General features: G+C 37.2%; 6 protein-coding genes across 6 annotated transcripts; 3 read left to right on the plus strand and 3 right to left on the minus strand.

The window, feature by feature from the left end:
• The first annotated feature begins 20 nt into the window (after positions 1 to 20).
• On the plus strand, positions 21 to 1,783 carry LOC125577153. The gene is made up of 5 exons (XM_048738058.1): positions 21 to 334; positions 425 to 554; positions 627 to 926; positions 1,004 to 1,210; positions 1,280 to 1,783. The coding sequence occupies exons 1-5, from the start codon at positions 69 to 71 to the stop codon at positions 1,577 to 1,579; spliced, it is 1,203 nt and encodes a 400-aa protein (XP_048594015.1). The 5' UTR covers positions 21 to 68; the 3' UTR covers positions 1,580 to 1,783.
• A 550-nt stretch (positions 1,784 to 2,333) lies between these two features.
• LOC106425935 (ethylene-responsive transcription factor ERF012-like) lies at positions 2,334 to 3,715 on the minus strand. The gene has a single exon (XM_013866649.3). It carries the CDS (start codon positions 3,301 to 3,303, stop codon positions 2,671 to 2,673), a length of 633 nt encoding a protein of 210 aa, XP_013722103.2. The 5' UTR covers positions 3,304 to 3,715; the 3' UTR covers positions 2,334 to 2,670.
• A 2,412-nt stretch (positions 3,716 to 6,127) lies between these two features.
• Positions 6,128 to 7,391, plus strand: LOC106425934 (transmembrane emp24 domain-containing protein p24delta5-like). The gene is made up of 4 exons (XM_013866647.3): positions 6,128 to 6,482; positions 6,623 to 6,835; positions 6,923 to 6,999; positions 7,064 to 7,391. Exons 1-4 carry the CDS (start codon positions 6,276 to 6,278, stop codon positions 7,206 to 7,208), a joined length of 642 nt encoding a protein of 213 aa, XP_013722101.2. The 5' UTR covers positions 6,128 to 6,275; the 3' UTR covers positions 7,209 to 7,391.
• A 474-nt stretch (positions 7,392 to 7,865) lies between these two features.
• Positions 7,866 to 15,086, minus strand: LOC125577152 (lysM domain-containing GPI-anchored protein 1-like). Its single transcript, XM_048738057.1, has 4 exons — positions 14,917 to 15,086; positions 9,187 to 9,930; positions 8,522 to 8,639; positions 7,866 to 8,419 (listed from the first exon to the last, which is right to left on the minus strand). Exons 2-4 carry the CDS (start codon positions 9,851 to 9,853, stop codon positions 7,957 to 7,959), a joined length of 1,248 nt encoding a protein of 415 aa, XP_048594014.1. The 5' UTR covers positions 9,854 to 9,930; positions 14,917 to 15,086; the 3' UTR covers positions 7,866 to 7,956.
• A 555-nt stretch (positions 15,087 to 15,641) lies between these two features.
• On the minus strand, positions 15,642 to 17,446 carry LOC106425931 (GDP-mannose transporter GONST5-like). The gene is made up of 5 exons (XM_013866643.3): positions 17,203 to 17,446; positions 16,880 to 17,129; positions 16,586 to 16,793; positions 16,084 to 16,315; positions 15,642 to 15,990 (listed from the first exon to the last, which is right to left on the minus strand). The coding sequence occupies exons 1-5, from the start codon at positions 17,317 to 17,319 to the stop codon at positions 15,766 to 15,768; spliced, it is 1,032 nt and encodes a 343-aa protein (XP_013722097.1). The 5' UTR covers positions 17,320 to 17,446; the 3' UTR covers positions 15,642 to 15,765.
• A 3,733-nt stretch (positions 17,447 to 21,179) lies between these two features.
• LOC106425961 lies at positions 21,180 to 22,829 on the plus strand. Its single transcript, XM_048738059.1, has 2 exons — positions 21,180 to 21,651; positions 22,288 to 22,829. Exons 1-2 carry the CDS (start codon positions 21,384 to 21,386, stop codon positions 22,623 to 22,625), a joined length of 606 nt encoding a protein of 201 aa, XP_048594016.1. The 5' UTR covers positions 21,180 to 21,383; the 3' UTR covers positions 22,626 to 22,829.
• The last annotated feature ends 3,551 nt before the right edge of the window (positions 22,830 to 26,380 follow it).

Below are 26,380 nucleotides of genomic sequence, written 5' to 3' on the forward strand. Positions count from 1 at the left end.
TCCTTTTAACTCTGTCGTCTCAGCTTCAGCGGCGGAGAAAAAAAAATTCTCAAGATTTATTCCATACGATGCCTACTCGAGAAGATTTTCTGCGTTATCTTCAACAAAATCCAGTTGGTGATGGAACACCAAGTTTTGTTGACACATTTCAGGGATTTGAGACTTACTTCTCTCAACCAAATCCGGGCAATACCAACTTCAGAGACATTCCATCCACTTCGACTCCTCCTACTGCAGCGCACATCCCTCAGATGACAGTAGATGATCTTCTGGGGGCTCCTGGACGAGAGAGCCTCACTGTACTCGACCCACTAAGGCGTGGAAACGCTACTTGGTAAGTGTTATTTGATATAATTTTTTTGATTTTCAGTGACTTGTGGAAGTAAACTTCCATGACTTAAAGAATGATTTTTTTTTTTTTTAGGTTTAAGCATGATAATGGGAAAATTTCGAAAGCTATATTAAAGATGATGAAATCTGACCTACCAGGACCATATCCTACTTATAAACATCTGCCTCGTGATGCAAAAACAAGATGGTTCAGAGCATTTGCGGTACTAAATTTATCACTGTAAATTTATCTTTTACTCTTTCTTCATTCACTATAAAGTTTCTTTACTTTCCAGCAACAATTTACTTGGGAACCGAGCATTACTGAAACCGTAAAAATTGCTTACGAGAAAAAGGCACAGAAATCTTTTTCAAGCAATTTGTGTGAATGGAAAGAAAAATGGAAGCTTAACAAAGATCCTCCGGAGTGGGTATCAGATGATAATTGGCTGGGTTACGACTTGATGTGGAAGGATGAAAAAGTCCAAGCAAAGTCTTCCACAAACTCTACCAACCGGAAAAGTGAGCGTGGTGGTTTTGGTATTGCAATACACAACACAGGGGCAAAATCCTATGAAAGGCGCAAAGACGAGATGGTAAATTATACTGTTAAATATACTTTGGCTAATTGTAGTTACTGTGGGTTGATTTTTTTGGTTTTCATTTTGGTAAGACCATTGATAATGGAGGGGAAGAGCCTGATATGCTAGCATTTCTTGCGGATGCACATCGAAGTCGCAAAACTGGTGACATTCTTGACAAAAAAGTGAAGCGGATTGTGGAGACTGTCAAGGAGAAGATAAACGATCAGCTAACTCAAGGTGGATCAACTGAGACAAACCTTCTTACCCAAGCACATATCAACAATCTGGTTTTAAAGGTTAAGTTAGTTAGTTTATTTTTTTTTTGCAAATCTTTGTGCTTTCCTTATATATTTCTCATTCTACAGGAAATCCCTGTCATTAAGGGTCACCGTTTTGGGTTTGGAACACTGCCGGACCCGGGACAAGTACCTTCTTCAGCTTCTTTCATGTCAAATTTGGACCAAGAAGAACAACTACGGATTGCAAACGAGAAGATAGCAATAGCTGATGAGAAGATTGCTATGGCAACAGAGAAGATTGTGACACTGGAGAATGACAAAGCTGAGAAAGATAAGGTTATACAGTATTTGCAAAACTTAGCATCTAAGGTTGTCAGCAAATTTCCAGATTTGCTTCAAGAAGATGAAGATGCAACTCAAGAATAAGTCTTATGCTTGTAGTCTTATGCTTGTAGAAGAAGAAGCTTTAGTAACAAACGTGTGTTACATATTATGCTTGTAGTTTTTTGGTTAAAGCTTTAGTAATGAACTCTATTGTAACTTTAACGGTTGTTTTAAGACTTTAGCAAAATATTTTGCTAAAACTATTTTAATGTTAAATGTTTAAGTAGGTTTCAAGTCTAAAATATATTTGATTTAGTCTTTTAGATTTTCATTGCAATTTTATTGATTAATAAATAATTAAATTAATTAATTTTATAAATGGTCAGAATTTCATCAAGAATAAATGATCACAAATTCGTCAAAAATTTTACAACAAAGAGGTCAATAAGTGGTCAGATATTTGTAGATAAAATTTGACAGTAATACGTTAGAAAATGGTCAGGAATTTTTGACCGTTTACCGACGATAATTTCTGATGACTTTTATGACCATTATTTTGGTCAAAAATATTTGACAATTTTCTGACCAAAATAAATTTCTGACGGAGCTTTTCCGACGACTTTATGTGGTCAGAGATTGGACAAAAACTCGTTGTTTTGACCAATTTCTATCGGATTTGGTGGTCAGAAATCATACTTTTCCTTGTAGTGTAGGTTTACCACTTACCAAAATAAGAAATTCAGTGCAAAGATAATGTGCTGGGTTGCAAAACCATTACATACCTACTCGGCATATATGTCATATATACACGCAAATAAGTTGAAAATTTAACAAAATTCAAATATTGAGCACCAGATTAATTTCATAAACATACTGCAATATATATTATATATATTATATATATTCTTTACAATGATACAACATGCTATCAGTAAAACTTAATTAAAAGGAAAAATCACTTGAAAAGTCAAAGAAGTGACAAAAAGGCTTCTTGTTCATGTGATCTTCCTAGGCCGCCCGCCCACCTCTCAACTCCCAAACGTATTGCAATATTGACATACAATTTGAAAGGTATAATTACGACAAGGGTAAATTAGTTAACATTTTTGTGTAAGGTAAATTAATTAACATATAAAAAGAATTTTGTAAATAATAAAACATATATAGTAAAGTATGTATTCTGGACCGTCAGATCAACTGAAACTCCAAAGTGGAATATCAGCATCTTCGTAGAAATACCCATCGACCATATTCGTGGTCGTGTTCAGTGGAGGAGAGTAATTAAACGGAGCTCCATCATCGAAGAAGAACATCCCATTATGATCATTGTCATACCACGATGATGATGGATCCATCAAAGACACACGATTGTCTACGAAAGACCCTATCAAAGATTGCATGTCATCAGGATGTTGATCATGATCGGACGGCGACGAATCTGCCGATGAAGAGGGAGCAAAAAGGTCAAATGAATTGTTGGCTGCTTGAGCGGCAATTTTTTGGATGGATTTGGGGGACAAATGGGTCTTTTCATCTAACAGAAGGTGTGAAGAAGCAGAGCTGGGGAAGTTGAGATTGGCTTGAGGGCCTTTTAGACACAAGAGTGCAACATCATAAGCCCGAGCTGCTGCTTCAGCTGTTGAGTAAGAGCCCAACCAAATCCTTGTCTTTTTATTTGGTGCCCTAATCTCAGACACCCATGATCCCCAACTTCTCATCCTCACTCCTTTGTACTTCTTAATCTTATTCTTCTTGCTCTTGGTCTTAGGAGAAGACGAAGGTGACAATGACATTTCCTTCTTGATATTGAGTTCTTGTTTCACCATTGTAATGGTGTTGTGTGTATTGATCCGAGGCTACGTAGATTGATTGGACAATGTGGTATTTATCAAGCGATGAGGAGATTGTTCTTGAGTTCTTATTGTTGTTGGTGATGGCTAGAGATTTTTGGATGAGTGTTTATGTGAGGTGAGGTGAGGAGATTATATATAGAGGTAGATTGATATGAAGGGGTATGGGAGACGAGGGAAGAAATATTATTTATTTGATATAAATCTACAATAGGGTCAATTGTGATATAGTATGGTTTACTGTATATGAATGTGACATTTTGGTGCATGACAGGTGTTTTTCTTCTATTTTTTGTTTATCATAGCAAACTGTCAATCGTCATTAATACAAATTTGTTTCTTGCTCATTTAAAAATAATTATTTTTATCTTTCGCATCTAATTATTAATCGAATATGGATGCATGTTAAGTGTTCAAAGTTCGAACAATGAACCTGAACGTGGCTTTTTATTTTTTTGAACTGTGAACATGGCTTTCTTTTAACCTTTTTGCTAGATTTGCATCTTCATATTAAATTTCTGTAATGTTAACTCAAAGTAGAATAACTAAGAATCTTGAAATTTAGAGGAAACTATGTTTGCAGATGTAAATCGGTATACTATTACGTGAACTTTTGTCCATTATAGGAAACCAAATTATGTTTCATCATTTGTTTTACAAACTTGTTCGTTTGATTTTTTTCGTTTATTTTATTTTATGGTTTGTATTGTTACCAATAAGATTGATATTTGTCCAAAGAATAATCAACGAGTGGAGCCAATATTGCTAGGAATAGTATATACTACTATATAGCGTACGGAAGTCGGAAGCCACTTGCTGAGCAAATCAAGAAGTGATCTAAATACAATATTCTTTGGTTGTGAATTTGATATATCAATTTTCTTTTATATTGACTATAAGTAGCTATCGCCACTATCAGGAGATTATAGATTACAGCTACGTTTAACGCGTTGAGTCATATACGATCTTTCCAAGAAAGAGATGGATGGTTCTAATAAAAGGGAAAAGAAGAAAGAGATGGTTAGTTATGGCTTTATGGGCCTACGTTTATTGTTTACCGATTAAAACATGAGGTCTAGTCTCAAGTTATACTTATCGTATTCATTAAAAAGCTTGACGGTAAAGTCTCTCAACATGCACATAAAAGTTCTTTCTTGTAATATTTTATCGTTTGTTTCAGACTTTCAGTTATTAAACTTTATTAGATTGACGTCTACGGTCTACCAAAGCGTATTACTCTAACTATCTAACTCGAAAACGTGTATGTTTTCACCCCGCCATATGTGGCGTTACTGTTATTTTCGCACCTTTCTTCAACTTCATTAATATATTATTCTATTACAAATTCTAAAATACTTATATAAACGATTTTAACCGGCAATTTTATTTATTTTTTATAAAAATTTACACCTGACTACATTATTTGAATTGTTTTATAAAGACCTACGAGTTTAACTATATCGTCAATTTTATCATTGATCATATTTTCGTTAAATATTTATTACCGTATTGTGTCACAAATCCAGTTTAATATTTGATGAATAATGTAGCAAAATCCAAAGAAAACAATAGATAGTGAGAAATGAGAAGGAAGAGTGAAGTAAGAGATTGACTTCAAATTACAGCTGTTCTCAATCTGCTATCTTTGCAACCCAAACCCAAACCGCGTTATCTCTCGTCACACTCACTCCTAATCAATATACTATATGCTAAGAATGGTATAAACAATTGAAAAGGAGAAAGCATATACTTATAGATTTAAGAAATAATAAAAGCATATATATAGCTTTAAGACGCGCAAAGATGCACATGATCTTATGTGAGAAAAGAATGGAAGGTAACATGTTCTATGTGGACAGCCTTGACTTCCTCACAAAGGTATACGACTAATCAATCATGAGATGGTACTTTTGTTCTCTTCGTCTCGAGATTTCACACTTTGGTTTTACGCAAAAACTCTCCAAATGAGAGAATATGGGCAAATCTTGTCAGCTTTCCAGCAAAAATATGCGTTTGCATGAAGTTAAAGAAGCATCTTGATCGTGGCTTCTTTCAGTTTCACTTTTTGAATATTAACACTTGTATTTTAACAAGAAGAAGCTTGTCGATATACGAATTTAACTGTCCCATAACTTACACTCGAAAGCTAACATAAGAGTAGAGAGAATTACCACATATTTATATATTTTGTCCAAAAATATCTATTTTTTCAGTGTAGGGACAATTGTAAGAATCAGCAAATCTTTTATTTGTATATTCAGATCTATGATTTAGTCGGTTTTGAAAAAGTTAAAACTGAGGTGGGGACATAAAACATGATAGATCCCTACATACATTGTATGTTTCGTAAACAACAAAAAAGACTCGTACATGGTTGTTCCTCTAGCAAGAATAAAGATTTTATTTTATTCGATATTTGTATTTTACGTTGTGATCCTTCGAACTCACGATCATATTAAGAAAACATGTGTTACAGAAGAAAAAACAATCGGTCCATTCAACCAGGCGTAGAAACAAAACAAATAATGACAAATAATAGATAGGCGGGAAGGTGGTACAGAAAGCCCATTTACGAATTTGAATGGGCCGAACAAATAACCGTGGGTCCAATCCAAAACTTTGTGTTAGTCCACCAAACGGAACCCTCTTAACCATTCAGAAGGTGCGATCAGAATCGATGACGCGCTACCTCCATTAAAGACACGCCACGTCAACCATTATTCGCAACCTGATTGGCTGATCACACGTTGAAGCAAGTCACCTAAAACACGAAACACCTCCCACTCGCGTCATTTAAGACACACGCGCGCGTGAACTCTCTCTCTCTCTCTCTCTCTCTCTCTCTGTCTTTGTTTTGGTTTGGTTTTGGAAGGACTTTGACCTTCCCCTTGTGCTTGTTGGACTTGGTCGGGGTAAGAAAAAGAGAAGAAGACCCTCGCTGCTCTCCGATGGCGATCAGAGGAATCTTTACGATTTCAACGGTGGTGTTGTTTCTGCTGACGGTGAATCACGGCGAAGCTATATGGCTGACGATTCCGGCGACGGGAGGGACCAAGTGCGTCTCCGAGGAGATACAGAGCAACGTCGTCGTGATGGCTGATTACTACGTCGTCGATGAGCAGAACCCTGGAAACACACCTGCTGTTTCCGCTAAGGTACGGCTCCGAATCAAACTTATGTATTCGATTGAGTTCAAAGTTGTGAACTTTATGTCGGTGGCTTTGGTGCTACGGATCAATAGTTCTAAAGATGCAAACTTGTTTTTTTTTTTTTGGTCTGATTGGGGTTTGAGTAGGTAACATCTCCTTATGGGAACGATCTTCATCACCAAGACAATGTAACGCATGGTCAGTTTGCGTTCACAACTCAAGAGACAGGGAACTACTTGGCTTGTTTCTCGGTTGATTCCAGTCATCCGCTACCTAATCCGTTGACCCTTGGGATTGATTGGAAGACTGGTATCGCTGCCAAAGATTGGGACTCTGTTGCTAAAAAGGAAAAGATCGAGGCAAGTTACATTTACATTAACATCTCCTCTCTTTTCTTCTTTGTGATGTGTTGCTACATCGTTATGAATGTGTATTGTTTTTTGCAGGGTGTTGAGCTTCAGTTAACGAGACTTGAGGGGTTAGTGCAAGCGATTCGTGAGAACATCGAGTATATAAAGAACAGGTACGTCTCTACCTCTTTTGTCTCCTACAAAATAGTGATATGTAAAGCAAATTTTGGGATACAGGGAAGGGGAGATGCGAGAAGTGAGTGAAGCAACCAACGCAAGAGTGGCTTGGTTCAGTATAATGTCACTTGGGGTTTGTCTTTCAGCAGCGGGTGCACAGATATGGTACCTGAAGCGATATTTCCACAAGAAGAAACTCATCTAAAAGACTTTTGGCTTGGAAGGCTACTTTGCTATATTTTGTAACATCACAGATTCTCCCACCTTTGTAGAGTCAACTTGTTAGTTGTTACAATCAAAGAACGCATTTTCATTTATATCTTCTGTGGAACAGGATATTGTGTTTTGATTTATCTCTGCTGGAGTAGAATCTCTCTGACTTTCTCTAGGTTTATGATTTTCTGCATTCCACTGTTACAGATCACATGTAACTGATGAGATTAGGCCTGCGGGTTGGGGTAGTTCGGAATTCGGATAGTTCAGTTCAACCAAAATATTGTCAAATTGATCGAAAACAATCTGTTTCGGTATTCGGGTAGTTTGGTTTTAAAAGTTTTACCAAAATTAACTAGAGTTTTTTTAGTTCGATTATCTTTCGGTTAAATTAATTTTAATTAAATTCAGATAATTTCAGCTGCTCGGTTTGGAATTTTGGTTATTCAGTTAGTTTGGTTCAAAATTTGACTAATAAAACCTTTTTTGTAGAAAAGCTGACCAAGCTGAAAAGCAATTTTTTTATAAACATGCCAAACTGAACCCATAACCAATCTAGCCAAAAATTTCAGTTCGGTTTTTGGTTAGGCGAATTTGGTTCAGTTCAAAACCACAGGCCTAGATGGGATTAAAACTTTCTGTGTTCAAAATAATAAATAGTTTTTCGGTTTTACTCGTCAAGAATTCTCTCACAAATGAGTTTTAATGCGCGGTAAAATAAACAAATTGTTGTCGATCAATCAACATGAGAAGACAAAGGAGATGGAGATGAGAAACATGATAAAGAAGTAGCTAAAAGAGTAGACAGTGGGAGCGGTTGAGATGCTTCCAGCTGGACCATTAGCAGGGTTACCCGGCAAGGAACCACCACCTGGAGGAATCACAGATGATCCTGGCGAAGCTGCTATTGAACCTGGACCATCATAATCCGGTGAAGGCGCTGGTGCATACATTAGATCCTTAGGAACAGTATCAGGCGGAGCTAGAAGCGGCGCAAACTGTTGAGGCCCGGGACATCGTGGCTGTAGAGATCTAGTCAGCATGGTCAAGATGGTGCCGTTGGCGAAACCATTGTAATCACAAGTCGTCACGTTACAGCCAGCGCTACTCTGCTGGACCGTGATGTTACCGAGCATGAGGTTGCTGTTTGTACACTGCATACTCGAGCAAGAGACGGCTAAAGAAGCAGGCTCACAATACAAACTGCATCACACACACACCACACCACACCACAACCAATTTAACATTAGCTTGAGAGAAGGAAGGAAGGAAGGTAAGGAGAGGATCTTTTGATATTGTTATTACCTGCGGCTCCCAAGCGCACAGCTGCATTGCACGCAGTGGCCTGCTGCTAGTGCGTAGCTACCATTTGGAACTATCAATCCGTAATCCGAAGCATACTTGGGAAAATTAGAAGCACAAGCTGTCACAAAGATGAAGATACAGAACCAATCATTAAAACATCACAAAGATGTAAACTTTTGGCAGCTCAAAACTCACACAACACAAAATGTAATCAAACAACACTAAAGGAAACAACCAAAGACAAGCTACACCAAAAATATAAACTAACTCCCATTATATAAACTTCTAAAGATAAGCACAAGCTGAGACATGGTGAAGATACATAAACCAAACATCAAAACAGAGCTTAGCAAACAAGTAAACACCACAAAGATGCAAACTTTTAGCAGCTCAAAACTCACACCAACGCACAAAAAGTAAAGAAAACAACCAAAGACTGACAAAGCCACACTAAAGATCCCAACTTGGCAACACTACTGACTACAATTAACATATATAAACTGCTTATTCAACCTTCGGCCGCTCAAAACTCACATCAACGCACAACACAAACAAAAAAACAATTAAAGAAACAACCAAAGATCCCAACTTTACAACATTAACTAACAATAGAAACTAGTTCCCATCATATAAACCCATAAAGACAAGAACTTTATAGACCAAACCTGACAAAGGAACAGCGAGGATATCACCGGAGCTAACATCAGGAGCCCCCATAGCATTCACATTCATCAAATCAGTAACCGTAGTCTCATACCTCCTCGCTATCCCCGCCAACGTATCCACACCCTTCACCACATACGACAGATAAACCGCCGGCAGAGAATTATCCGTCCCGTTGAAGCAAGCGCACGGCAGGGGGACGAGGAGACTCGTCCCGACATCAAGCACCGAGGGGTCGGTAACCGAGTTAGCCTCCTGGATCTGCTCGGCGGAGACCAAGCCGCCGTAGACAGAGCCGGCGATGGAAGCTAGCGTGTCGGAAGGGCGGGTCTTGTAACGCGTGGAGACGGATTTGCGAATCCCGTCGACGCAGGAGCAGGTGAGGGGGATCTTGAGGAAGAGGTGGGAGGGGAGGATGTGGTTCTCGACGTCGGGGAAGGAGATGTCGATGGCGTTGGCGAGGAGGATGGAGATTGGGTCGACTTGGAAGAGGGAGGCGACTTCGGAGACTTTGAGGTCGGTGTAGAGCGTGTAGCCGAGTAGGGAGTTGCAGGTGTCGTTGCTTGAGCATGGCTCGATTGTTGATTTAGCTGTCGTCGCTGTGAAGAAGAGTGAGCTCGAAGCTAGGATTAGGAACAAGTAGAAGATGGGTTTATCTGGGGTTTTCATGTCTCTCTCTCTCTCTCTATTACAGAACAATGGACAGAGTTGGTTTCAGGAGTTTGTGGGTTTGGTAGAGAGAGAATCTTTTTAGTGAAATGAAGTTTGAACAGAAAGCTCTCTTGGGCACTACAATGGAGGAAGATGCTTGAGAGAGAAAAGACAAAATAGGGAAACTTTCTGTTAGTTTCTCATTAACGTAGTCAAATGACTATATACAATTGTTGTAACAACCTAACCGGAACAAACCGGGTATCAATGTACAAAGACTAAACCGAATATACATAACCGACATTCAATATATCAATATTCCCCCTCAAGATGGCGCATATATGTTAGTAATGCCCATCTTGCCTAAGAGATGTCGGAAAGGATTAGGATAGAGCGGCTTAGTGAGCAAATCTGCAAGTTGATTTGCTGACCGTACATGAAGAGTCTTGATCTGCCCCATCTTCACGCGTTCTCTAACAATGTGGCAAGCACGTTCCATGTGTTTCGTACGTTCATGGAACACAGAGTTGTTTGCGATATGAAGAGCCGCTGTGTTGTCACAGTAGAGAGGAGCAGCCTCAGAAATATCAAGCCAAAAATCTTCAAGAAGATTCCGAAACCAGAGCATCTCTCGGACTGCATCAGACATGGCGCGATACTCAGATTCTGCAGAAGAGTTGGAGACCACATCTTGTTTGTTTGATTTCCAAGAGATCAAAGCTGGTCCAACAAACATACAAAATCCAGAGACACTACGTCGAGTGTCAGGACAAGTACTCCAATCTGCATCAGCAAATGCAGAAAGTTTCAAGTCTGACTGAGCTGGATAAAACAATCCTTGACCAATGGTGCCTTTGAGATAGCGTAGGACTTTGTACGCAGCTTGTAGATGAGGAGCACGGGGAGCTGAAGTGAACTGACATAGCTTATGCACTGCAAAAGTGATATCAGGTCGAGTAAAGGTGAGGTACAACAGCTTTCCTATAAGACGTCGGTAAGATTCCACATCAGATAAGAGTTCACCATCTTCAAGCGAGAGTTTGATGCTAGGGTCCATTGGAATAGATGAAGGTTTCGAACCAATGAGACCAGTTTCTGTCAAGAGATCAAGAACATACTTTCGCTGACAGATGTTGATACCAGTAGAAGACCGAGCAATTTCCAAACCGAGGAAATAACGAAGAGTCCCCAAATCTCGAAGCTTGAAGGACGTTTTCAAAGCTGTTTTGAGCAAATCAGCAGCTTTATCACAACTGCTGGCAATGATTATGTCATCAACATAGACAAGAACTGCCATGTAAACATCTCCAGAATTCTTCAAGAATAAAGTGTGATCACCAGAAGAAGTATGAAATCCCAATTCAAGTAAAGTTGTAGAGAATTTCAAAAACCATTGGCGTGAAGCCTGTTTTAAACCATATAATGACTTCTTGAGCTTGCAAACTGCGTTGGGAGGAAGAGATTCCCCCTGTCTTGCTGCATATCCAGGTGGTAAAGTCATGTAAATCTCTTCCTCAAGATCACCATTGAGGAAAGCATTGGAGATATCGAGCTGAGAAAGAGACCAGCCTTTTGCAGCTGCAACAGCAAGAAGGAGCTTGACAGTGGCGAGTTTGGCAACAGGAGAGAATGTCTCGACATAGTCCAAACCTTCTTGTTGGGTATAACCCTTGGCTACAAGGCGAGATTTGTATCTTTCCAATGTTCCATCAGCGTTTAGTTTCACTTTGTAGACCCACTTGCAGCCCACGGCTTTCTTGCCCTCAGGTAAAGAACAAATCAACCAAGTTCCATTATCCTCAAGAGCAGTAATCTCAATGTCCATTGATGCACACCATTCCTTAAGCTTGAGCGCCTGAGCATAGGTAGAGGGCTCGGGGATACTATTAACAGCGTTAATAAATATCATATAAGGATCTGACAGAGCATCATAAGAGAGAACGTTGGAGACAGGATGTTCAGTAGAAGAGTTCACTGCATAACAATGATAATCCTTGAGGTGGCTTGGTGGTTTGGAGACTCTGCGAGTATCAGCTGGAGCAGAATCAGCGGGATGATCAGAGAAAGGTTCATCACCGGATGTAGAGGCTTGATGATCATGAGTAGCCATACCAACAGGTGGGAAAAATATCTCAGCATCACTGGTAGTGGCAGGTCTATGAAAAGGAAAGATATCCTCATAAAAGACCACGTTACGGGAGATAAAAATCCTGTTACTTTGAAGATCCAAAAGCTTATACCCCTTGTATCCAGAAGGATAACCAAGGAAGACGCAAGCTTTAGCGCGATCTTGAAACTTATGACGATGTGCCGGTGAGGTGTTTGCATAGCACAAACAGCCAAAGGTCTTCAAATGAATATATTCAGGTTCCTTTTGATGTAAAATCTCGAATGGAGTCTTATTGTCAAGGAGAGGTGAAGGCGTCCTGTTGATAAGGAAAACCGCCGTGAGTACACACTCACCCCATAGAGACAAAGGAACATGAGACTGAAAGAGAAGAGCCCTTGCAACGTTAAGGATGTGTTGATGTTTGCGCTCTACCACTGAGTTCTGTTCAGGTGTCTCAGGGCAGGAATGATATGAGATAATCCCTTTGCGTTTATAAAGATCATCAAAACGTAACTCCGGTGCATTGTCTGAGCGCACAGACTTGACCTTTGTGTTGAACTGTGTTTCAACCATTGAGATGAAGGAAGGAAACACTTGCAGCACATCACTCTTATGCTTGAGAAGATAAATCCATGTAACACGAGAGTGATCATCGACAATGGTGAGAAAGTAACGATGACCATCCTGAGTTTCTTCAGAGAATGGACCCCAAACGTCGATGTGAAGACGCTCAAAAATGGTTGAACACATATTCTGCCGTAAAGGAAAAGGCAACTTCTTTTGTTTAGCTCGTTGACAAATATCGCAATGTACTAATCCTTTATTCTTAAGTTTTGAAATCCCAAGTACATTTGCAAGATTGTCTAAACGCGTAAAAGAAGTGTGACCGAGTCTGCGATGCCAAACAGAAGCATCAATAACAGAATTTGCAACAAAAGAAGATGAAGTAGCTTCTTCATAAGCTGAATCCTCTCCATCCAAGATGTATAGGTTCGCTATTCTTCTACCTCTTCCAATCATCAATCCCTTGGAAAGATCCTGAATTAGACAACATTCAGGATCAAAAATAATCCGAGAACCAAGGTCTGTGGTTAAGGAACTGATACTGATAAGGTTCAAACGGAATGCAGGTATGTATAAAACATTCTGCAAAGTGACAGCTTTGTTGATAACAACAGAGCCAACTCCTCCAATAGCAACTGTTTGACCAGTGGGAAGATTCACATGATGCTTAACGGATGTATCAAGCGTAACAAATAGAGATTTGTCATGTGATACATGGTGTGTCGCACCAGAATCAATAATCCAAGTTTTCACAGTAGTCACACATTCAGAGACAGTAAGAATACCAATGAAACTGAATGTGGAGGGTGAAAAAGAAATACCAGAAGGACTAGCAACAGACTGACTAGACTGACTGATGGAGACCTCAGAGTTACCAGCACTGTAGTTCACAGAGGAAGCAGGCTGAAGCTGAGACGAGAAGTAGGCAATAAAGTTCTGAATCTGATCCTTACTCATATTACCAACCAGAGAATCAAGACCACCAGTGAATGACTTGTCGGAAGTAGTGACAGTAGCAGCTACAGCAGGGGAAGAGGACGGCTTGCCATGAATGGGTTTACCTTTCTTCCATCCAATGGGATATCCATGGAGCTTGTAACAGCGATCAATCACGTGTCCCTCAATGCCACAATGAGAACAGGTAGGTCGATTTGTCTTCTTTTGAAAAGCGTTCAGAGATCCTGGTGAAACCGCAGACAAAGCGTCTTGAGAGACAGTCTGAGGCTCAGGAGAAGCTTGAGAAGAACTGATTTGGTAAGCAGCAGGAACCAAAGGAGAGTTGAAACTTCGCTGACTGTCATCTTGGTCAAGAATATTGCAGATTTCAGCCAAATCAGGGAGAGGCTTCTTCATGATTATCTGACCACGAATACTAGAGTATTTATCACTCAAGCCAGCTAAGAACTTGATGGTTCTGGAACGATCAACCTTAGCTTGAGCTTGACGTTGGCCAGCGCAGTTGAGACCATGACAGCACGCACAAGGATCAACAACCTCAGAGCTATCGAGATTATCCCAAAGAGTTTTCAACGTCGTGTAGTAAACCGACAAATCCATCGAACCCTGACGTAGATCTTGGATTTGTTGAACGAGTTGAAAAGTCCTGGGTAAGTTGGTTTTGTGAAAACGATCGTGGAGATCCTTCCAAATCTGAGCAGCATCATCAAAAGAAAGAATACTACCATAGATTTGTTTGGAGACCGAGTTCAAAAGCCAAGATTTAACCATACTGTTGCACCTAGACCAGATCCGAAACAGAGGATTACCTTCAGCCGGACGAGGAAGAGAGTTGTCGATGAAAGCGATTTTGTTCTTCGCATCCAGTGCTATCTTCATCGCAGAGCTCCATTGACCATAGTTCGATCCATCCAGCTGAACCGAGACAATCGACAGACCTGGATGATCGGCGTGATGGAGAAACAACGGAGAGTGGACGCTATCTGGGTTCATCAGTGCAGCAAGAGCAAACGGATTCTCCACGAGCGGAGTTGGAACAGCCTCGGGAACAGAGGCGGGGCTAGCAACGGGAGGATTCGAGCTACCTGCACGAGCGAAACGACCCGTACGGCGATTGCGACGAAGAGTGACCACCATCGGAGCAGAAAACGATGAAACTTAGATCGATCGAAGCGGAAACGGAACGAGAAAACGATGTTGAGCTAGAGCTCAACGCTCTGATACCATTTTAGTGAAATGAAGTTTGAACAGAAAGCTCTCTTGGGCACTACAATGGAGGAAGATGCTTGAGAGAGAAAAGACAAAATAGGGAAACTTTCTGTTAGTTTCTCATTAACGTAGTCAAATGACTATATACAATTGTTGTAACAACCTAACCGGAACAAACCGGGTATCAATGTACAAAGACTAAACCGAATATACATAACCGACATTCAATATATCAATAAATCTCTCTTCTTGTTGAGGAGAGAGAGAAAGAGTGAAGGAAAGTAAGAAACTTTTTTGAAATGGAGGAGAGAGAGTGTGTTGTGCAGAGTGAACAGAGAAGGGTAGCTTTGCGATCTCCGAGACAAGACAGACTTTTGTGTTCTGTTGTGACTGATTTGCCCTTTGCTTCATAACTCGTTTTGACCGGTTTAATACAACCGTTGCCATTAATGGAGAACCGGAAGAAGGATATGGCGGTAAATTAATGACTTAAGGCTGAGGCCCACTTAAAAAGGCCCATTTTTACTTTTAGAGAAGCTAAAGCAAAGAATCTTCTTTGAGTCAGTTAACTAATATTCTTTGCTTTGAATTAGAGCAGTGAGCCGGTTTTGGAAAAACATTCAACTTGATTAAAAAAATATGTACTGATCACCTGGTTTTTATTGCGTTAATTGTTTTCGAGTTCTATAAATTTTAGAGCCGATTTTAGTTAGTAAAATAAAGTAAGGTGAAATCATTAGCAAAACTGAATACAAAATGGGCATATGCTTTATTGAGGATGTTCAATATTAAATCTAAATCATTTTTCTTTTCTTTTTATTTGGCTTTCAACAGTTGCTCTATGACTTGAAGTATTCAGTCAGTAACACACGCTGCATGGTAGCTCCGATCTATTGCGTTAATTGTTTTCGAGTTCTATAAATTTTAGAGCCGATTTTTGTTGGGAAATAAAGTAGCATAAATGAATACAAAAAGGGTAATGCTTTATTGAGGAGGTTCAATATTAAATCTAAATCTTTTCTCTTTTCCTTTTATTTGGCTTTCAAAAGTAGGTCTAGGCTTGAAGAATTCAACTACACAAGTTGCATGTTCAAACTTTACCCTCAACTTTATCATTAACAAGAGGGATCATGAGTTCCATCTTGTTCCTTGGTGTACAAGGAGTCCTAGGAGTCCCCGGTTGTTGCTGAGAAAGCAAATGACTTACATATCCATAAAACGTGCATCCCACGAGTGTGATTCCGCACCCAACAGCGTTCATCGGTGATATCGGGTTTCGGAATATCATCCATGAAATCAGAACAGCCACCGCAACCTACATATCATCACATCTAGCTAGTTTAGGTTTCAAAATTTGTTTGGAACAGCCAAAAGAAGTAAAAAGGTTTGTGAGTTTTTAGTTCTTTACCTTAAGGTTACCAGCTACATTAAATGTGACTGCTGTTGTGGAGTGAATGACATAGAAGATTGAGAAGTTTAAACAGAAAGCTACAACACCTGAGCTGAGAATAATGACGAGAGCCGACCATGGAGACGGGTGTGCTTCAAACCAATCCAAGATTCCGTTACCTTCGAGTAGAAACGCTGGTACTCCAAGAATCATGGTCGCAAAAGGAGCCATATAGTACACCGTGTTGATGCTAACATATATAGAGACATTATGACAATGAGGAGGAAACAAACACTAAGTTTCATACTTTCAACAGACATCATGTGAAACTAAAGATCAAAAACTTAAGTCTGGACATAGCCCAGTGAAATATTGGCTTTTAACTTTGATTTTTTTTTCTGGAAATTATATACATAGAGATATTGTTAAATTATGAAGAAAATATTTATAAAAGTTTTTAATAAATGTTTATGGCCTTAAAATTCCGGAGCCTTGAACCTATAAGAAACAGAACACTGACCTGTCAAACTTGTATCCATGAAGAAGAGATTCAGCAAGAATGGTCTTAGTAGAGGTAGCTAAACATCCAAACAAAGCAGCACAGAAACCAAACACGTTAAAGCTAAGCTCTGTAATAGAAGTCAGAAGAATCCCTCCAACAATGGGAACTAACGACGCCCAGATACGCCAATCGAAATATTTCCTCCATACCAACCACTGTAACACAACTTCCCTCACACAAAAAAAAAAACAATCAGAACAGAACATAAAAGATCATTGTGTTTCTTGTTGCGCAAGTCTTCTAAAAGAAAACCTGTTGTTGCTGGAGTGAAGGATTTGATTGTCTGCATGAAAGAGACAGGGATGTATCTAAGACTGATGTTTCCCAACACAATGTTGATACAGAAGACGAATGACATTGGGAAGATCCTCTTCCATCTGTCTTCTGGATCAACCACGATCAATGGTTTAATCTTCAGGACTTTGATCACAATGTATGCTCCGATCGATGAACATATGAAATGAACGCATGAAACCGACAATGGAAACTTGAAATCCAGTTTCTGTAAGGTTTTCAAATAAAATTGTTTTAGCAAAAATCCTAAACTCACATTGTACTAGAAGAAGTTATTTTACCTGGAAGATCCATTTGTTCATGATGATAACGGTAACGTTGAAACCCCACCATTGAAGAATGGCTAACAGAGATCTGATCATGCTCCATTGATGCCAGAGACTACCTTCTTCCATCATCCCTTTTCTCACTCTCTCTAACTCCGTCAAAATGAATCAGAGAGAAGAGAGGAGCATTTAGGAAGGTGGCTAATGAGAAGCTAAATAGGGAAGAGAGTAACGGTATAGCTTTGCTTCCATGCGATTTGTTTCGGATTCTCTTCACTTGTCTTCATCAATATTAAACGTTTCTCTTTCTTGTTGCCATGAAAATAATGTTTTGCTCTTACGTAGGTTTCCTTGTGATTAAAGAAACTTTCCCTCTTTAATGCTTCGTTATTTAATAAAAATATTAAACCAATTCAGTGGTTACAACTTATAATTTAAAAATAGAAGAAAAGAAATACAAGTTCTAACTGTTGTCCGAAAGAAGGAACTTAATTTTTAACTGAAAAGAAACTTCATTAGAGTTGGCAACAACTGATAGTGTTCTAGGCTCGAAAAAACAGTAGATCATACACAAACTCGCTGAGAAAAGATACTTTGGTGAGTAATATTGAATTGAATAATAATTCTTAACGATTTCTGATGTAAATCAGTTAAGCTGAGACACAGACAGAACATCTTTAGACTCTAGAGATCAAAATAGACATAATCGTCTGATCTCGATCGCTACTGTCGTCTTATCCTATTGTTTTCTTGTGTGTTTCCCATGTGATGCTAAAAGCTTGAATTTAAAAACACTTTAACACAAAAGAACCTATAGGATTAGAAGGAAAAAAAATTCAAACTGAAAACAGAAAAGTGACCAACAGATATATTATGCCCATACTATAGAGGCTCCATAACAAGAACATGAATTGAATACTATCCAAAGATTCCCATTCCTCCCATGTGCTCACTCTTTTTAGTTTTTTAGTTTATTTTACTTTTCCTTTCTATATCATAAAGTTTATTTATTTATGTGTTCTCTAGATAACCTTGTATGACTACTTTCATTTTCTTTAAAATCGATAAGATCCTATATTACATGGAATGTACTATGTAGCCATGTGAAAATCTACCATTTCCAAGGAGTGGAGTGAGCAAGACTTGTAGCGAATTAACCAGGCAGTAAATAGTTGAAATATATTTTGATTTTAAGAAAAACTTATTAAAATATATGTTCAGGCATAGCGTTGTGTTTAGGAAATGGTATTTATACAGTATGTAGATTTACTGTATCTATATTGCAAGTAAATAACTGCAATATTATGATCCCACCACCCAAAAAAAATCGATCAACATTATAACACTTATTCTTTGGATCAATGTATCAAATCACTCCGGTAGTTTTAGGTAATTTCTTACAAGTGAATTACATATGTAATTAAATTGATCAATTTAAACTAAAAAATAATCTTGAACAAAATCTTATGAATTTTTGTTAGAGATTTTAACCACTTCAGATTGTTCTTCTAGTACTATTATATCTCTTAGTTTTCACAAAATCAGCATAAAAAAGTTGAGCCCTGGACATTCTTTTATGTCACGGATCGAAAAGGTCCCATATCGGGTTGAAAGCACTGATGACGAAGTCATATGCCGATATATATGGATGTATTGGTTAAAGACATAATAACTTTGATAATTGCGAGTCGTATAGTGTAAAGGAAGTATGTGGGATGGCCTTATTGAAAAAGCGATGATACATTGAAACTCATCACTACACAATCACATCACCTGCCAATGTCTTATTTCAAGTGTTGAGGGTTTTTTAGCTCTTGATATTGAAGCCTGTCTCTTCCTTCTCCTTTTTTAGATCACGTGAACGCTCAAAAATCTTGACCCACACGTAAAATGGATACATTTTATGTTCTCACACCCCTGACCCCCAACTTTATGGATTAGGTCAATCTAGCTCCCAAACTTTAATTCTAATTATTACTTATTCCCCATTTGTTGGATAAGCACGTGATTTCGAGTTTGCGAAGACAAATAGAATACTTAAATTTGAGCAATTTTCAAGATCATTAGCGAATAGGGGGAAGTTTCATCAATCCCTAAGATAAATCTGATTTTTGTTTCGCTCAAAGAAGAAAGAAGTGAAGATGAAGCGATATGTGGTCTTGATAGTGCAGATTTTGCCCATGTGATGTGAGATAGCCATTTGTATTCGAGAAGCAAACTTAATAATTCTCGCGCGGAAATAATATATGACCTAAATTAAATCAATCTTTATAAACACACGAGTCAACTGATTTTGAGTTTCTAACTGAAACTTTAACATGATGAAGTTGTGTTTATATCTATCAAAATTACGTTTTGCTCTCATAAAAATAGTTAATTTAAAATGGTTTGGGTCTCCCTAAAAGATATATGAGTTTTCAGACCCAGAATCTCTAGACATTTTAAAAAATTAGATTATCAAAATACTATCCATCTAGACAAACATCAAGATCATATAAATTATTAACAAGATAATTTCTTTGGCATTCATCATAACTAGAAGAGAGGAAGGAAGGTGATGTTATCAAGGTTAAAATATCGATTGATAATCTTTTGTTTTTGATCGATAATCTTATTTGTGGTTAAGTTTCATCTTCTTCCAAGGGTTTGTGTGGAAAATGAATTAGATTAATATAAACATATATGTATTGGAATTCTCTCAAATAATCATTTTTAAGTTTTGTCACAAAAAATAACATTCAATAAAAAAATGACCAAAACAGTTCATTTTCATTTTGGAAGTGTTAATATATCTTTTTAAAAAAATTTAAAATTCTATCGTCAAAACTCCACGCTTTAACTCTAAACTCTAAATCTAAAAATTATATTTTTACAATTTAAAAATTATTTTTTGATTATTTTTTATTGAATGTTATTTTTGTAATAAAAAATTAAAAAAACCTATCCTAAGAAATTTATCTATACGTATTTGCTGCAACACGTTTTTGACTAATAGTTTTAATGGAATTATTTCCAGAGCTTCAACGTTTGCGCTGATGTCCTATCAAAATGTCCTATCAAAATGTCCTATCAAAAGAGATTATAACTAGAGGTGTTTTATTTTTTTCATATAAACCAAACATGGTAATATGGTACGATAGTAGAGTTTTGTCGAATCAAATTTGGTTTTAAGATTAACAAATAAAAACGAATGGAATTTGAAGTAAATTTTTATAGCTGCCAAATAAAAGTTTGAAGTTAAGGTGTGTAGACAAAGAATTTAATTACATGTCGAGAATAGAGAGAGACCTCCAAAATCACTCATACATATCAAAGAATGATGACTTGTCTTGGTAGGTCCCTTGCATTTCGGATACATTCTCTTCTGAGTTTCGGATACTACAAGTGGATGTTTCTCGGCCAGAACGTCCAAACTCCTTAAACAGAAAAAGAAAGAAGAATATAGATTTTCTGAGTTTCGAATACTGAGTAATATTATTCTCTCTATTTATTTTTCTAGATTATTGATTAGTTTTAAATAATACTATCTGATGCACATGCCACGGATCCACATGCGATCAATCATCCATCGTCAAGTATCTGTTTAATTGTATATCTGGCAAGAAGATGGGGACTCTCTTCCTCTAATCGGTAAATTGATACAATAAAGTGATACAAATTATTAATTACCCTGCTGAATCAATGTTCCTTGATAGTTGATACTGAAATCGGTTAGTGATGTCATAAATACTTTTAATACATGAAACTTTAATTTTTTTTTTACAGAAATAAACTCGAGATATGTTCTTTGATAAGCCGATGCATGACTTACACCAAAAACTTGGCTCAAAAATAAAAAAAAATAATGGATTATGTCAGTATCTGCAAATTATGATGTCCGTAGGATCTACTAATTGAAATAAATCAGCCTATTTAATGGATTGTAGATTAGATACTAATTAAAATCAAATCGTATATAAAGGCTTGTCCTCTTTTTTTTTCACTTTCGTTTCTTTCGGGCAACTAAAAGGCTTATTTACTTGGGAATAGTAATGCAATATATATAATATTTGATTTATATTTCTTTTTCAAAATTTGATATATATTACAAAGCTTCAATTTCAGACCTAAAGCACATCTCATTTGTTACGAATCTTATCTCTTTCTCTCTCTCTCTTTTCTCTCTCTCTTATTTCGTCTCTCCTTTGGTAGTGAAGATGGATATGTACAAAGATGATAGCTCCCCATACTGTTATTTCCATCCAAAGGAAGAATATGTTGGAGTGTGTCCTCTCTGTCTGAACGAGAGGCTTCTGGTTCTAGCTTCGAAGCAGAGATCACCAAGAACCAAACACTCTTCATCTTCACCAATCATTAGCCTCCCTAAGATATTCACCTTGAGCTCTCTCCTCAGTCGCCTCGATCTCCGTCACCACCGGAAATTCCATCCCTCTTCCGATCTTGACGTCTCCACAAGCCAAGAAGGTACACACAACTTTATTATACTATGCATGTATATATACTACACACGATTTATATGTACTTCATAATCTACATTCATGTTATTGCAATTAACTTCGATATCATCATACTTCAAAGATTTAATTATTACAAGTGGATGTTTTCTTTTCTTCCTTTTTTTTTTGCCAAAGCCTTTTTCTTCCTTGTTTTGCCAAAGTCTTATTTTTCCTCTTTTTCATGTTCATACACGAAAAATCCCTTTTTCAAAAAATGAAGATTCAGTATTTATTTATATCAATCACGAGATTAATTATCGCATATATTTTTGTACAGCTATGTACAAAGTTTCGTAAAAGACGATAATCCTTTTATGTTTGCAACTTGCAACAATTTTCTGTATGTCCGTATATAAACATTCATATATCTATATATTAGACATTTTTCTACAGAAATAAGTACATATAATAGCATTATTTAAATCGGCCAACTGAAAGTTTTGTTTTACTCGGTATAATGATTTGTGGGCTATGGCTAATTAATTATATTGTATATTGTGGTGAATGATGTAAGTTATATTGATATATTCATATGTATATTTAGATTACAATATTAATTGTGCAAGTATCACTGAACTTATTAGTCCTTTTTGTGTATGTTCAGATTCTTTTATATCAATAAAATTTGAAAACGATGGAAACTCGTCATGGGAGAGGAAAACAGTGTCAAAGGCTTGTGAAGATAACACAAACTCAACATGTAAGAAGCAGCAAGCCCCTATAACGAGCACTACGAGTATCGTAGAGCACAATAGTGCCAAGTCATCTCTTAAGTGGCGCAAACGTATTGGTCACCTTTTCCATGTCATCAAACTCAGATCAGGATTTCCCACCTCTTCTTGTCATGTGGCATCTTCCAAGGTCGAAGGAACCAAAGTGAGAAAACATGGCTGGATGGTGAGGACCTTAACCAGAAGAAAATCCAGGAAAAGTAAAACTTGAGTTTTTGTTTTCATATATTTATTTATTAAACTTAGACAAATATGTTGATGCTTTTGTTTAAAGAAGAAATATATGTTGAAGTTTTTTTTGTAAGTAATGATAACATGGATTGAAAAACGACTGCAAAAATCCATAAATTAAATTGTTAAAATTTATTATATTTTGTAAAATTAGGTATATCACATATAATGTTTTGGTTTTAAATGAGTAATTTACATATAATATACATATAAATTTATCAAAAAAAAATTACATATAATGTGTTGGCATGTGGTCTAAGATGTATATGTTTATGTATGTGTGTGTAAAAGGGACAAGAGGTTTGCCCTTTAGGCCTTTACCATACTTCTTTGTTGGCATGTGGTCTAAGATAAAGTCATTAAGAAGGGAGAAGGGTCAAACTAGCCTTTTATCGTTATTTTCAAAATTACAAAAGAGAAAGTGTGTGAAGAAAAAAGAAAAGAAAAAATAAGGTAAAGATATAGAGAAAAAAATACAAAAGCGGGTTGCTTTAAAATAAATAATTTTGCATGGGACTCTTGGAAAATTTCTATGACTTTTAGTGCTCACTTAATTACCTTTTTCCTTATTTTATAAAGAAAATAAATGAGGATAGTACAAATTATAATGTAATAAGATAGTCCATGTTAGGTTGTTCACAATAGTGGGAAACATTGTAGCACAAAAAGATGGACCCAAAACATTACCCCATTCACATTGTCTTGTAGCTGTCTCTTTTGTGTACATTGTAAGTTTCCAAATCCTAATTCAATACTCCCTCTGTTCCTTATAGATCCATTTTTTAGAAAAAAAAATTTGTTTCAAAAAGATACATTTTTTTACATTTTCAAAACATTAATTAATGAAAAATTGTACTTTTCAAAAAATACAATTGTGTTTAATAAAATCTCATTGGTTAAAAATTATTGGAAATAGTTAATTAAGAAAAACAATGTATTAGAAAATACAATTTTAAATATTTTTTTTAATAAGTGTGGAAAAACTATAACATAGATCTTTTAGGAACAGAGTGAGTAGTTTTTTGTGATAAATATTATGTTGGAAATTGTTGAGATAGTTACAGAACATCGCATTATGCTGGAGAATGGTCATGTTATATGCATCTAAATTTTACCAAAGTTCAAATAGATTCGAAATGAAATAGGTGGAAATGTAAAATCAATAGTAGTTGATTCTTGACAATGCTGATTTTGATGTATGATCTTTATTGATTGTTTGACGTGACCATTCAAAGAAAAAGTTGCTTTAGTTTTTTCTAAGTTCAACAAGCTTAGGAAAGCAATGTGACTACTACAAACAAGTTATATAGGAATTTTATCAATGTGGTAAGACATGATGCGAAAGAAAACCTAATTCTTAGGTTGATTGAACGACGGGAGGACATTTGTTTGTTTTGTTTACTTTTGTCTACTTTCTTTTCGTCCTTTTTGACCTTTTCATATTTTGTATCAAAGTATTATAAAAAATATCGAGTAGATTAATTAGCTGGATGTCAAGTAACTGAATGTTTTTATTTTGGTCAGTAGGAGCACCTTTCATTCAAATCGAAACTTAAAACAAGTTATAGTAAACCACGTAAGAACTCAGGATGTCATGCTATCGTTTTGGTCAGGACTCAGTCAGAAGTACGTTTTTTGGTTAAGATGATATGCGATCGGTTGGGACCTATGCGATTTTATAGCACATGTGGAATGTTGATATCTATGAATGAAAATTTTATAAGTCTTTTTTAAATTTCGTAAATTTGGGTTTTCATTTGTCGAGAGCGTTGGCTGTAGGGTTAAACGGGACCATTTTCATAGATGATCGTATTCAAAACTAGGAGCAGGACCACGCACCTTTATTTTTTTACCTAACTTATTGATTTGGAACAATTAAATGAAAATTTTAAGAAAATTATTATCCCCAATTGATTGATCCAATAAAACCTTTCAATTAATTAGCGCGCACACAAAAGTATTGGGAAATTTCATATGATGGCCAAGACAAGGATCGTTGATCAGGAGTCAAGACGTGAGCTCCACTGCTCTGTATATATGGACACAAACAGATATCACATAAACGGATCATATAAAACTATATATAGGGGGGGGGGGGGGTTAGTTAAAATGTTTTGGATAATTAACATGTTACAAACTTATATCCTATTGAATGGTAATGCATGGTTTCTATTATATATTTAAACGTTTAGTCATTGATTAATGAGTGACAAGAACATGTGGGATTCAAATTTCAAAGTCTTGAACTACTGAAAATGACGTCTATACTTAATACCTAGAAGGAGCTACTTCAACTACAGCACGTCTCCAGTTTATTATCTGACGATATATGCATATTTGTACTTATTTCACTAAAATACTCGATTTGCCTTTATTTGTTTTCATACTCGGTTTTGAAGAAACAATCATATAGGATTGCTAAGGGGTGCTTTTGTTGCAGCCATTTCTAGCCTGATAATCTTGTTTGTCCTCAACTCTTTCATCTTATGCGCTGATTCAAAAACGAAACACAAAGATGTTGTGATAGACTTCTATTATATTGGGTCTGATGTGGCAAGTGATGATGCTGACGTGTTTAATGAGGAAGAGTCAGGAGAGCCTTGGTTTGGTGCAGAAGGTTTGCTGTTACAAGCTTGAAGAAAGAAGTGAAGTATAAGAGAGGAGCCGAGAAGAAGAGAAGAGCTCATGCTTATGATGTTGATGTGATTCAAGCGCTATGAGCTTGGAGGAGATGATCGCCATGAGATCATCTCTGCGATCGCTATGAGATCGTATTTCTATCTTTTATGAGCATCGTTACTCTTGTAATCTGACATTGAAGATCAATAAAGGAGTTCTAGATAACTAAAGTCTATCATTGGTGCGGTGAAACTCGATCGAATCTGACGCGGTGATGATGAAGTTCGGTGAATCGGCGGCGAGAATCGAGAGAAGCGATGGATCTGTTACTGGATTATCCGGAGGCGCTACTGAGTTTGACGGTAGTAGTTACAGCGGTTGCGAAGGTTACAGAGGTTACGGAAATCGCGAAGTTTCCAGAAATGTTGCGAACAGGATGATGCAGAGAGATCAGCTGGTGACGCAAAACTATAAGGCGACGGCAGAGCAATTGGATTCTGTGGAGAAGCAGATCGCAACGATCGGAGAAGATTCAAGCGCAGTTATGGGAATCGTTACGGTTCCAGTGTTTCCGGATGTCGACTTGAGGCAGTGGATTTCGTGGATGGAGCATTACTTTGCTCGGAAGGGACTCACTGACTTCGAGAAGTTACACATGGCTTTTGGATTCATTGTGGATGAAGCTGAGAGGTACATCATTGGGATCGATTCATTGACGCCTATTAGAAACTGGAAACATATGAAAGAAATGTTGTTGCTGAAGTTTGGTGCTGATGATGATCCGGAGAAGATGATATTGAACGCTGAATCTCATAGAAGCTACAATGGTCATCATGTTGAGCTGCCTGTGTTTGATGGAGTAAATCCAGAGAGTTGGATTGTGCAAGCTGATATGTATTATAGCCATCAAAACGATGACTATAAATTGGGCATGATATCTCTGAATTTAAGTGGAACTGTGCGTAGTTGGCTTGCTGGAATGCTTCGCAGGAAAAAAATCAAGAATTGGGCTGACTTTAAACAACAATTGTTAGCTCAATTTGATCCTGCCATGAGTTGTTCTGCAGTAGATGTGAAGGATGAATCCATTATTCTCAGTGAAGGTGTTCATGAGAC

The sequence above is a fragment of the Brassica napus genome, chromosome A8 (assembly GCF_020379485.1).
Source record: "Brassica napus cultivar Da-Ae chromosome A8, Da-Ae, whole genome shotgun sequence".
Classification (NCBI taxonomy): domain Eukaryota; kingdom Viridiplantae; phylum Streptophyta; class Magnoliopsida; order Brassicales; family Brassicaceae; genus Brassica; species Brassica napus.